General features: G+C 35.2%; 1 protein-coding gene across 1 annotated transcript; it reads left to right on the plus strand.

Annotated features, from left to right (window-relative positions):
• Positions 1 to 8,382: 8,382 nt before the first annotated feature.
• Positions 8,383 to 10,867, plus strand: LOC143556015 (E3 ubiquitin-protein ligase SINA-like 7). Its single transcript, XM_077045452.1, has 2 exons — positions 8,383 to 8,922; positions 10,051 to 10,867. The coding sequence occupies exons 1-2, from the start codon at positions 8,383 to 8,385 to the stop codon at positions 10,726 to 10,728; spliced, it is 1,218 nt and encodes a 405-aa protein (XP_076901567.1). The 3' UTR covers positions 10,729 to 10,867.
• Positions 10,868 to 14,538: the final 3,671 nt, after the last annotated feature.

The raw sequence follows: 14,538 nt of genomic DNA on the forward strand, positions 1-14,538 counted from the left end.
TACTCTGTCATTTGCGGAACCAAATTTTTATGACCGGTGGTCACAATGCAATTCCTACTTGCATAAATGTTTTAAAATATATAATTTTCTAGTTGATATACAACCACTTGACCGCTTTTAAGTTGCTAACTCTAGGCTACACATTTATATCGATCAATATTTGTTTAAGGGATTTTTTTTATTAATAGTTAGTTATAAAAAAGACATATAATCTAATAAAAAGAAAAGATGATAAGTGAAATAAATAAAATATAAACAATAAAGAACCAAAATGTTTTATAGGTTTTATAGTAGATAGAACAAAATAATAGACAAATAATCTATCGGCTAGATATTTTATATATTTGTTCTAAGTTTGAAAAAGAAAAAAGAGAGAAAGATTGAATATGCCATCGGTGACCACCCCACCTTCGAATACTTTCGTAAGAGTAATTAAATGTTTTTCTTGTAGGCTTTTTAATTAGGCCTTTAAGAAGCCCAGATTACTACAATAACAAATATGGCATTCATGTGTCTCTTTCTTCTTCTTCTATATCATCCAAACAACAAGGGAAGAAACGCCACAGCATCAGTCAGAATAAAATTTTTTTGTCATACTACCTTCTTTCTTCTATTTTTCTTTCATCATCCATCGCATTTCGAAATTCCACAGGGGTCGGTATCAAAATTTCATAGGGGTCGGTTAGGATTTTAACACTATATTAACACTAATAATTTTTTGTTCATAGGGGACGGCAGACCCCTGCAACGTACATGTAGATCCGCCTCTGTTTCGAGAGACCCATGTTCGACCCAATCGACAAACCAAGGAATGAGAAGGGGAAGGATGCTGCTTCACAGTGGATAATCCTTGCCATATTTCTTACATCATGATTTGAGACCCCAACCCCGTACACCTTACTCTTATTGAAATTGACTTTCAAACCAGAGGCAAGATGAAAACACCTTAGAATTCAAGCTAAGTTAATTGTATTGACTACATTCCAATCCTATCGACTACATCATCAGTTTCATCAGTAAATTGGCTTTCATATCCAACAGCCTTTCAACTCTTTTACACATTTTTCTTCCTCCATGTAAATTTTATTATAAACCAAATATATCATTGTAACATTCTTATTTTTATATAGATAAAATTTGATCACATCACATCACACCTCTACAACTAGCTGGTTCGAATCTGCGATTTAATGAATTTGGTGAGACCTAGGGTTAAGCTTATGTAAATAAAGGTGAAAAATCAATCCAGTTAAGGGGCTGTTTGGGATTTCTTATTTTATCTCCTTATAACTTCTCATTAAGTTAATAAGTTACAAAAGTGTAACTTACCAAATTTTCCTCTTACAATATAAGCAATCCCAAAATACCTTATTACTTTTCAAAAAGTTAATAAGTTATAAAGTTAGTGAAAATAAGCAATCCCAAACACCTCCTAAACAAAGCACCAGGTTCAATGTTCTCAACAACTCAAAACAACAACAGTAGTAGAAGAGTCAAAACTGAAACTGAAACTGCCGGTCGGATGACGAGATTCTCCGTGGACGGTCCATCGACCTCCAAACAAGTTCGATTCACCCTACCACCTCAATCGGACCATCCATCACACTCGCGTGTTGAAGAAGAAGAAGATGAAGATGAGGATTTGGTTCAGGTCAAAGACGTAGAATCCGATCCACAGGATTCAGATGAAGATGAATTAGATGATGAGAACGAAGAAGATGGCGAGGAAGAACAAGAGGTTGAAGAAGTTGGAAGCGAGGATAATAATAACAATAATAATAATAATAATAATAATATGACTCGGTCGAGCCGAAATAAAAAGACTCGTAGATCCTAACAAGTAACAAAATAATATAAGCAAAAAAAATAAAAAATTAGGCCTTATGCAAATGGTTTTTTGTTTGGTTTAAACAATTAGATTTTTAAATAGGCTTACTTGGTTATGATTTAGATTGTGTAAAAAACTTTTTGTATAAAAATTAGCTTAAAAATGTCTCAATGAGGCTAGAACCTACAAACCTTTTGGTTGTGAGTCATATTTGCCACTAGAGCAAGCTAGTTATTGTATAATTAGGGTAAAACATTAAATATACATTTTTTTCATATATATATATATATATATATATATATATAATTGTGCCTCCGAAAATTAAGTGTCCCGATCTGTCGCCCACGTCTCCCTATGCCCCAGTCGGCTCTGAATTTAAGATGTTTATTATATTGATAACCAAATGATTACATACATACATACATACATACATACATACATAAAATGAAGCTTGATACGTCTATATGAGAACCCCTAGGGGGTCTATCATCCTAGAGAGAATCCGCTAGCATAACATTATGAACAGTGTAATAATAAGCCATGTCTCTTATAAGCTCATACACTAGAAAGCCTATTTATAGACAAACCCCATACGTTGCACACATTCGGGTGTATCACGTATGGAGTCACTCCCAATCGTATGGTGTCACACCCAGCCTACGGCGGAAATGTTGGGGTGCGAACCGTTAGTTCGCAGTTCACAAGGTACTATCATACAATTTAAAACATGACAATAACTAACTTATTTATTTATTTATTTATTTCAAGCTTTCAAACAAGTGCACAAGATTCAAATCATGACAAAAATAATCCAAATCAATCAAATAATCCAAAACAAAAATAAAACGCAAATATCCTTTATTTTATTAACTAACTAGCTTGAGTCCCGTGTATTACACGGTTAATTGATGAAAGTTTTAAATTTTAACCATTAAGTGAAATACAATCAACAAAAATGATCATATAATGTTAATAAAATTACAATTTACATTAAAATAACAGAAATTACATAACTAAGATTACACAAATATGTTGCAATAAGTAAAACCTTCATTATATACTACATTTATGATTGTATTGGTCGGTATACACTGTTTATCAAAAATCAAAATCTTTAGTCCATGTCTGCTTGTAACTCTTGATAAGGTAACAAATAGGCTTGCTTATAACTCTTCTATGTGACAATTAAGGTTCTTCAAGTGCATTCCAACCCTAATAAATGATACTGTATCCATGAAACCAACAAAAAAAATGTCCATGCACATAAAATATCATACATTTTAATTAATTAATATGATGTCATTTGACATCATTTGCTAATGAATAAATCGGTTATGATTTACATTTAATAAAAATATTGAATTCATATATTGAAATGACTTAAAGAATAAATACTATATATTGAAATGGGTTGAAAAAAATATGAGGATGGCGAGATTGACAAGTGGCAAGAATATGTAGTCTTTTATTAGAGACGGCGGTGGGGATGAACAACGGTGGGAATTAGGGTTTGTTATTTGGGTTGGGTGTGTGTTATGAAAAGAAATGGACATATAATAAAAGGATCCGGAAACTATTATTTGGACGGGTTGACCCAAATAAAAACCATTTATTGAACATGGGTTAAAAAAGTGAGGAATGATGAGAGCTTGACAAGTGACACAATGAAGCAGCCTTTTATTAGAGTAGTAAGATTAGGGTTTGTTATTTAGGTTGGGTGTGTGTTATCAAAAAAAAAAATAGACAGAATAATAAAAGGACCTGCAAACTATTATTTGGACGGGTTGACCCGAAATAAAAACCATTTATTGAATATGGGTTAAAAAAAGTGAGGAGTGATGAGAGCTTGACAAGTGACACAATAAAGTAGCCTTTTATTAGAGTAATAAGATGGGTTAAAAAAAGTGATGAGTGATGAGAGCTTGACAAGTGGCACAATGAAGTGACATTTTATTAGAGTAGTAAGATTAGGGTTTGTTATTTGGGTTGGGTGTGTGTTATGAAAATAAATGTACAGAATAATAAAAGGATCCGGAAACTATTATTTTGATGGGTTGACCCGAAATAAAAACCATTTATTAAATATGGGTTAAAAATAGTGAGGAGTGATGAGAGCTTGACAAGTGGCATAATAAAGTAGCTTTTTATTAGAGTACTAAGATGTCTCTCTATGTTTCTTCACCTTAGCTTCAAACCAAGTGATAACCTGCATATGCGTACAAAATAACATAGATTTGTCAACACAAGGTTGAGTGAGATAATCACCAGTTTCTTTGATATGATAATAATATATAAATAAACGAGCAAACAAAATAATGTGAGTATAAATCAATCAAACCATGAGCAAATAGTTGTGTCAGTTGACCATTGCCTAGCGAATCGGGCTTTGGCTACTATGACAAGCAAATACAAATAAGGGTGTCGGTTGACCATCGCCTAGTGAATCGGGCTTTGGCTACTAAGACGGCGTATGATCATACTTTAATGTGATTATGATGGACCTCTCCGAATGCGATAAAATAAACAATTAAGCAATTAGCATTTATCTGATCAACATAAAACATTTACGTTTGCTAGTTGTGTATATATAATATATATAATATGAAATAATACGCATATGTCCCCAAAACATTTGAAACAATAAAATATGAGGGGAATGATCTCTCACCTTATTACTTAGGCGAGTTTGCGAGATAATAACAATAAAATAAGAATAAATGAGTAAATCGTCCTTTAACGCGTTGACTGAGTTAATCCGAACAGATATGAAACTTAGAGATAATAAACTAGATTTAAAACCAAGAACATATCCATTGGAATCAATCCAAACGGATATCTAGAACTCTGGTTATGAGATTTTCAGTAAATAAGCGAGCTGGTGTTGACCAGAATCCGAACAACGAGTCGGAAGACTGTTTTCAATACACTCAAAATCTTGAGATAAAAATAAAAGTCTTCTGGACCGAAGGTCGGTTGCGGCCAGAAGTGATAGAAATCGATTGGTCAACGTTGTTGATCAATATGCCCTTAAACGGGTTGGAGCCCAATTGACCTATCAATTCCCCTCAATCCCATAAATTGATTGAGGTTTATTGACTATTGAACAATGGAGAACAACTTTACAGAAGACAACTTACCCGAAAAGTACTTAGATTGATGAGAAAACGGAGGCAAGCACCGGAAAACTACCAAAGTCAACCTAAAAACGAACGATCTTGAAGAAATAATCAAAGAACGAAGGGGAAATTGTGCTTTTCTTGAGGGTGACAGCTGCTACATTGGATATTAGGTTTGGGGAAGAGGTTTGCAGATTATAATGGTTTTGTTTATATAGGATAAATAAACGAAAGCTAATTTTAGTCAAATGACTCGTTTAAGCAACAATATCTTGTTTAATGACTCAATCAACTAAAAATCAATCAAAATTCATTCTTGAGGAACGGACTAATGTATATGGACATGTTCCAAGTCTAGAAGGGTTTTCTTGGAGCTTAAAACACACGATTTGGTCCAAAAATAAGTGATTTAGCATTAAAACACGAGTTAGGACTTAAAATAAACAAAATTTTGCTGATCTGATGGTATGGTCACGCCCCGCGACCAGATAGGGTGTTCCAAGTCGCGCTACTGTGGAAAAAATCTGATCTTTTCTTTTTTGACAGCTTTGGTCCCTGATGTTCCGAAAATACATTTTTTTAGCCATTTTAAGCAATTTTAAAAGTTTCTAAAGGCTATTTGGCATGATTGAAAGTTATGAAATTATAAAATAAGTTAAATACCAATAAATACAAGTTTTTAAATAGTTCGAAAGATCCGAATTACATTCGCGAATCGGTTTAAACATAAACAAATACAAATGCGAAAAATCCGAGATGTTACATATGGCCTCCCATATGTCACATCTTAGGCGTAAGGCTTGCTATTCGCCACCATCTAAGCGAATGGGCACTATTACAAGGCGTATGGATTCCATACGCTTACAACACAAGCGTATGGACCATATTTACGTACATATAAAATCCCTAAACTACCCAAAGCCTATATTTACAACTATGGACACAAAATATTGTACTAACACAATGAGGTTCGTATCAACTTGAGTTAATTTGCGTGTTTGTAACCAATTTTGAACATATATTTAGATCTAATTTTTTGATCATTTATGAAACTAAACCAAAGTTATCATTTCTATGAACAAGTTCAGAAAATAAATGACAACAACATATCTAAAGCGCATATCTTAACCATATATCATAGACATGTAGTCCAAAGTTATCATGGATGTAGCAAATACAAGATATGCTTCGTAGTTTTGCATATTTCTTAGATTGTGTGCATTACCAATGTTAATATAGAAATTTAACCAGAATACCAAAAATGCCATTGTAAACAACTGTGTGCAATTTTCATAAATAAGATTGAAACTGCAAAGTTAACTTTATTTAGTTAAAGGTTGTATCAAACATAACTGAATGCCTAAATCATTTTACAGTTTTTAGATTTTTAAACCAAAGTCAAAATTCCTTAAATGCCCCCAATGGTCAATTTCATCATATGTGATTTTTTAGTTTTGCTAGCGACAACAAACTTAGTCCCCAGGTTGGATGGGGTTAACTTTTCTCCATTAAGTTGTTTAGAAAGACCAAAAGTACTCTAATAGTTTTAAAAACAAAACTAAAGGGGTGTTTGTGATTGCTTATATTTGGATACTTATAACTTATTAACTTTTGGAAAAATTAAAAGGTGTTTGGTATTGTGACTTATTGTGAGAGGATAAGATAATAAATTACAATAATATGACTTATTAACTTTTAGGAAAGAGTAATAAGAAGGTAAAATAAAGAATATCAAACACCCCTTAAAAAACCTTTACAGCTCACACCTTTTTTTTATATCACCACGACCATCGAAAACCATCTACAACCACCCCAACATCTTCCTATAGCAACCATCACTAGTAGCTAGAACAACTTGTAAGTTCAAACAATTTGGGAGAAGAAGACGAAAATGAGTTGGTAAAAATGGCTGAGATTGAGGGGGTATTTATAGATAAATATTAGAGTGTGAGGCAATGAATAATGCATATGTTCGATGGGTAAACCGGTACATTTTGATTCTTTTGTTTAAATGATTTTTTATTTAAATAAATTATAAACAGAGATAAAAACATGTTTCGAGGATTCTAGAACAAATATGGTTGAGTCTTGGTTGGTTTGGATGGTAACAACACGAGTTCGGGCCTTAAACGAGGTTAAACGAACCAAAAACGTTAAAAAAACTGATTTGCTGAAATGAACTGTGGGCCACGCCATGCAGCGAGCTACGTAGCGGGCTGAGGCCAGCCCTATGCGCCACGTGAGGCGGGGGTTATCGGTCAAACTTTGTTTTTTTTAGCAATTTTAGTCTCTATTTTAGGTCGTTTTAAGCACAAAATAAGCGTTTTAAACACCGTTAAATACTTTGGAACAAAACGGAAAGTAGGAAACATGATTATAACATAAAATTCATTAATTTTTTAATATCCAACGATCCGAAAAACAAAACGGGTCGGGTTTACAATACAAAAACAAATACAAATCAAACCGGACCTGACAAAAGCCACATCTGGTCTGGCTAGGCCCGAGTTCGAAACCCATGGTGCACGGGTTTGTTACTATTTTTGGTGAAAAATCATTTAACGGAATGAGGGTCCAAAGTGCATTTATTTAAATACCACATGGTTGCAAATTGCAAAGGTATTAGTGTCTTTTCATAGAAAAACTAACGTTTTGACTTGAAGGTGGACCCAAATTGCAAAAAAAAATGACCACCACAGGGGCCTTATCTGCGAAATGGTCAACACGAGGTTGTAGGCTGCGTTTTGAGTTTCACCACAGGAACCATAACTACAATTAAGGGGGTGCTTGGGATTCCTTATTTTACCTTCTTATAACTTTTCATTAAGTTAATAAGCTACAAAAGAGTAACTTATTAACTTTTCCCACTCACATTAAAAGCAACCCCAAAAACCTTATTCCTTTTCAAAAAGTTAATAAGTTATAGTTGGTGAAAATAAGCAATCCCAAACACCCTCTAACTCATCACAATATTATAACTTATTAACTTTTAGAAAAAAAAAGTTATAAAAAGGTAAAATAAAGAATACCAAACACTCCTTAAAAAACCTTTACAACTCACACCCTTTTTTGATATTTTATAACTTTGAAATGCGATATTTTATATAATTCCGTTGTAAGTTTCATTTAAAACAGAATAATGCGAGTAACAGTCAAGTCATTAAAGCATATAAACGTATAAGCCGTCAACACCGGTAAATGTTTCAACTTTTTTAATCTTCTTTTATTTAAATTTTATTTGGATGTCAATTATATTATTATATTAAAATTCAAAGATATTGTGGTAACATTCTTATTTTTATCCATTCCAGGTAAAACTTTATTACATCACACCTATTCAACTAACTAGTTAGAATCTCCTAGGGTTAACTTAATTGGAAATGAAGGTAATAATCAATCCAGTTAAACAAACACCAACAAAACAAATCACCAGGTTCAATGTTCTCAGCACCTCAAAACAACAACAATACTAGTAGTACAAGAGCCGAAACTGAAACTGAAACTGAAACTGAAACTGAAACCGCCGGTCGGATGACGAGATTCTCCGTGGACGGTCCACCGACCTCCAAACGTGTTCGATTCACCCTACCCCCTCAATCGGACCATCCATCACACTCGCGTGTTGATTATGCTGAAGAAGAAGATGAGGATTTGGTTCAGGTCGAAGACGTTGAATCCGATCCACAGGATTCCGATGAAGATGAATTAGATGATGACAACGAAGAAGATGAGGAGGAAGAAGAACAAGAGGTTGAAGAAGTTGGAACCGAGAATAATAATAATAATAATAATAATGATGATGACGACGATTCTGATGATGAGGAGGAGGCGCGGGTTACCGTATACCGAGGGCGAGGGTTACCGTATGTGCCTGCTGCTTCAACTGATGCTAATGGAGCAGTGCTGCCTGTTGTCACTGATCCCGACGTTTTGGATTGCCCGATTTGTCTTGAAGCGTTGCGTGCCCCGGTCTTTCAGGTATGGCGTATCGATTTATATGTGAATTGTTTAGGTAATTGGTATATGAAGTGGCTTGAACTGATAAATTGTGCTATTGCATTGTGTTTGATGTTTAGTGTTAATTGTGATTTGTGGCAGTCGTTGTTTCATGGAACGAATAGCTTTGGAGTTACGTTGCAGCCATAAGTTTTTCATGGTTTTTACTTTTCATTGTTTGAATGGAGTTTCGCGGGGCCTTTTTTGTGTTAAGTGTAACGTGTCGTCGTGTTGTTTTTCGAGCATATTAATTACAATTTAGTTTTGCGTAGTTATGTTTTATATTATGGTATTGTTTTTTGTTAAAGGAGAAGCTTAAAATATGACCTTTTAGGTGCGTTAGTTGTGATTTTTCATTTATGAATGCTCATAAAACATACGGAGAAGATGACGTGCTCAAAAAACAGATGGAGGAGTTAAGGACACGGTACACCTTACACAACAACGGAACCTTGAACCTTGGTTGATTATGTAAACTGTATTTAAGTAATGAAACGCGAAAACCATTGTCAATTTGCCACAAAATGGTCATAGTTTTTACTTTTCATTATTTGAATGGAGTGTATGTTAACAACGGAGTTTCATGGTTTCATTTGTGGGTTTGATGTGACTTGTCTTCTGTTCATTTTCAGAGCACGATAATCACTCTTTAATTTTGCGCGGTTATATCTTCTATTATAGTATTATATTTTGTTAAAGGGGAAACCTAGCATATGATCTTGAGGAGCATTATTTGTTATTTTCCGTTTTTGAATGCTCAGAAAACAAATGGGGGACACGGGACGTCTAGCGAAAGAACAAAACCATGAAACTCAGTTGTTGGTATACGTTGGCATTCAAATAATGAAAAGTGAAAATCATTGGAATCTTATGGCAACGATTTTCACTTTTCATTATTTGAATGCAGTTTATATGAACAACAGAGTTTCATGCTTCCATTCGGGTGTTAGGTGTTGCGTGTCCTCAGTTCGTTTTATGAGCACATTAATTACTCTTTAGTTTTGCGCAGTTATCTTTTCCATTACATTATTACTTTTTGTTAAAGGGGAAGCTTTAACCTTGAGGACCATTAATTCTAATTTTTCTATTTTTTTTCTGTTAACATTGTAGTGTGAAAACGGGCACATAGCATGTTCCTCATGCTGCCCAAAGATTAACAGAAGATGCCCCTCATGCTGCATGCCAATTGGCTACATCCGTTGCAGGGCCCTTGAAAAAGTAATTGAAACAGTCAAAGTCCCTTGCAAAAACGCTCGATACGGTTGCACCGAATTCACTCTTTACAGTAAAAAAAGTGAGCATGAACAAATGTGTCTGCACGCTACATGCTTTTGCCCACACCCGTCATGCCTCTTTGCAGGCTGTTCAAAAAACCTATACCTCCATTTTTCCATCAAGCATGCGGGCTGCACCACCCGGTTCACCTATGAAACCACCTTCTCTGTTAACGTAACAACAGACCAAAAGCACCTTTTCCTACAGGAACAACAAGACAGGGTCATTTTTATTCTTAATCAAGAAGTTAGAAGAGGTGAACGGGCTTTTAGCATTGATTGTGTGGGCCCACTTGCGCTGAAAATTTGTTTTGTGCATCAGCTGACTGTAGGTGACATGGATGGAAATGGAGCTGTGTGTATGCGACGTGTACCAGATGTATATACAAAGTGGTCTGAACATGCTTTAAAAAGCAAATACCTAGTGGTTCCAGATGACGACTTTGTGCACCACAACGGGACTCTTTCTCTACAGGTTCGCATAAAGAAAGCTGCAAGTGTGTCACCCGCATGAACAACAATGGTTTGTATGCGAAGTGTTGAATTTGTTTCCTTTTTTTAGGATTTATTGACTATTTAAGTACTGGATGAGTAATGCTAATCTAGCATTTGGATTTTTATTTCTTTCTTATGTTCTCGTTTTCAATTAGTGATTGTGGTTGTTTTTATGACCGGTCGAAAACCGTACCATGACTGGTTTTTAATACATGTTTAGAGAGTAGACCGGACCGGACCGGTTTTGGATTTGACCTGTTTGGTTGACATGTTTTCTCTTTTTTACAAGTGATTGTTGCTCTAATGCCATAATTAGGGCTGAAGGGTTTTTGATATATGTTTAGGCTGAAGGTTGGACCGGTTTAGGGGCTGTTTGGTAGCCTCTTAACAGTCATTAAGAGGCTACCTCTTAATGGCTCATAACCCCTTAATGGTTAAGAGGCAGTCTTAAGTCTGAATGGTTAAGAGACCTCTTAACCATTCAGACTTAAGACTGCCTCTTAACCATTAAGGGGTTATGAGCCATTAAGAGGTAGCCTCTTAATGACTGTTAAGAGGCTACTAGTCTATTTGGGTTTGACCTGCTTGGTTTGTGGGCATGCTGGATTACGGGTATGTTTGGCAAGGAGCTTTTAGGGGCTTCAAGCTTTTAAGGAAAAGCTCATACTCAATTAAAAGTCTTGTTTGGTTGATGGAGCTTGAAGCTTTTAGGTCATGAGAAAAAGTTTAAAGCTCCAACTAGTAGCGTTTAGAAAGAGCTATAAGCTTTTAGTATTTTAATTACTTAAATAACCTTCCAAAATAAGTATATTTAATATTATTGTTTTTTAGTTATGTCTATTTTGGTCATTTTATACATTTTATTAAAAACTCCAGCTACTCTGCCAAACACCTAAATATATCTAAAAACTACAACTTCTAGTTACCAGCCACCAGCTAGTTTTGCCAAACATACCCTACTGGTGATTCGGAGCTTCAAAGGTAGGGTTGTAAATTATTTATTAAGAAAATAGCATTTGAAGTTGTAATTATAAGAATTATTACATCAAGACATGTTTCAGCTTTAAAAAAAGGTAAAATCGTTTCTTTTGTTGGTTAATGTTGCTTATCTAAAGTTGTATAATTCTTTGTATACAGTGACTGTGTTCGAAAAGGGTCACGAAAGTTGTTTTATTCAATAAAATGATCTACGCTGTTTTTCTATTAAAATCATATTTATTACACCTGTAATGTGTTTTTTACATGTCTTTTGCAAGCTAGTGTAAGTGTATATCTTAATGCAAATGTGAGGTGTTATTATGCTAAAGACATATGAACTTAGGTTATATTTGGTACAATGTTTTGGCATTCTCTTGAACTAAATATACTTTACTATTTCAAGGTTTGACCAAGTGATCGTTGTTGAGCTCTTGAAAATAACCAACTCAACTAAGCAGTAGGCTATTAACCAGAGTAAGCAAGAACAAGCTGGTTTTATGGCAGGTTAAACTCATGCAAGTCAACCTAACATAGTTTTTACACTTACAATAATCATAATCATACAAGTACCGCTAAATACGTTAATTTTTCTCTCTTTGTTCTATTATTCTACATTATCGTACATTCTTCTTGTTCTTCTTTCATCACTCTCTCAAGTTCACCAATACGCATCTTTCTTAATACTGTTGCAAGTAGCAACACCCTCATCTTAATCCCTAAAGTAGGCTAAATTGCAAGTAGACAAATCATTATAATGTTTATTATAATACATTTACTGTTTTGTCTCATACATGTTTTGTAAAATCCTTAAAATTATCAACACTTGTACAATCGTGTTTAAAACACATTTAAAGATAGTTTTGAAATCTTATCATACAACAATATAATATATGTTTAAGCTGTGATGACACACCTAAAACATTGTTCAATAAAATGGAAATTCTAAAAATTTGTTGGTTATGAAAGGAAGAATCTTAAGAGATAAAATACGGAGACTTCCCAATATATGATATTATATAAAAATCCATTGAAATATATTAAAACATTTCTTGGTTAAGTTTATAGAATAATGAATGCAAGCTTGTATAGGATTCCATAAAGTAGGGACAAGGATGATCTCGACTTTCTAGATACCAAGTTGATGCAAAACGTTTTTACTTTACTACTTACAAATCTTGCGATTATTAATGTTTTGTCTCTTCATGTTTAGTAAAATCCTTAAAGTAGTTCACATATGTATATCGTAATCACTTGTCTTAAACATAGCTAAAAAGGATTAAAAGTTTTAACAGTCATATAGGTCTTGAATGGAATGATCTCGATAGATGAGATACAAAGACTCCTAAGTTTTAACAAACATAGCTAAAATATACTTAAGGCTGAGGGGTGTGGGGGGCTCTAACGGGGCGCGAGTGGGGGCTCCAGCCAATAATATTGTGACGTGTTGCAGAGAGAGAAACTGGATAAGATGGGTGTTGGAGCCCCCGCTGGAGCCCCTGGCCCTGGTGTGGAGGGGCTCCAGCAGGGGCTCCAGCGGATTTTTTTTTTATTTTTTTATAAATATATTCAAAAAACGTATTATTAAAAAAACTCATAAATTATTAAAAAAAAACACACATTAAAAAAAAAACACATTAATATCTAAAAAAAAAAAAAATTAAAGTACTAAAAAAACATTATTCTTATTCTTCGGCTTGGTCTTCTTCGATCAACCTCTTTCGGATACGTTCCTTTTGCTTTTCCATCAGCATTTGATCGACCGGATTTAGGTTACTGAAGTCTCTTGTAAGGAAGTCCAAATCTCTCATTCGACTTTTTTCCTTTTTGTCATTAGAGACCACCTCCATGGTTTTGTTGAATTTATTGAGGGATTCAACAAGATCGACGATGTTTACGGCTCCCCCCTCAGCCGGTTTTTTCCCCTTGGCGTCCCGTCCCAATGGCCGCCTCCTCGGCGGTGAAGACGTTTCCTCCCCCGCAATGTTTAGGTCGAATCCAACGCGGCAATCCGACCCGGCAGAAGTGCTATACGCTCCAGACGAACTAGTTTTAGTCCGTTTCGGCCCTACTTCCGCATCATGGTCCGGCGCCACCAGCTCAACCCACTTGGAACACCTTTTCAACCTCTCCCACAACTTTACATCGTCCCACGTCTTCACCGTCCCATACCTCCGCAAACACTCCTGCTTCCACTCTTCGACAGTGAAATTGTAAACCGCCAAATCATCACTGCCACTTGGTCTCATACGACCGGCGTTCCTGTTGAAAAGATTAGTAAACAAGCCGACAAATTTTCTGATTTTGGACCACCGACCCGAAATCATATCGGCGTTTCGCTCTGTACTCCCAACGAGCGTATAGAACGTCTACATAACCTTTGTCCAAAAAACCTTGCTTTTTTGGTAGTCGGCTGCAAAATGAATAATTAAATTAGATTTCCAGTTAACTTTTTTATTAAAAATCATTTTTAAAAACGTTAAAACAATTATCGCAACGCCGATCCTCAGAAATGACTATCCAAGCCCAACACAAGGCTTCCTTCTCATCCGATGACCACGGAGTGGTTTTCCGTTTCATCCTCGGAGTCGAAGCCGGTCCCGGCCCGTCCGTTGCAAGTTGTTTTTTCCGGTGGACGCGTCTTCTTGCTCCCGTAGCATCACCGTGTGATTCTTGTGTCTCCGGAACAACAAAGTTAGGAGACGGTTGTATGTTGGATGGTTGAAAGCCGGATGTTTCTTGCGACCCCGAAAAAAACATCGATTGGTCTGGTGACGACCATAAATCGTCGTAACTATAACCTGAATCTAGGTTTGGGTACCAATTTCCAGACATGTTTTTAAAAAAAAGTTTG

The sequence above is a fragment of the Bidens hawaiensis genome, unplaced genomic scaffold (assembly GCF_021521415.1).
Source record: "Bidens hawaiensis isolate Kalapana, Puna unplaced genomic scaffold, B.hawaiensis_p1.1 tig00018424_1, whole genome shotgun sequence".
NCBI classification, from domain to species: Eukaryota; Viridiplantae; Streptophyta; class Magnoliopsida; order Asterales; family Asteraceae; genus Bidens; species Bidens hawaiensis.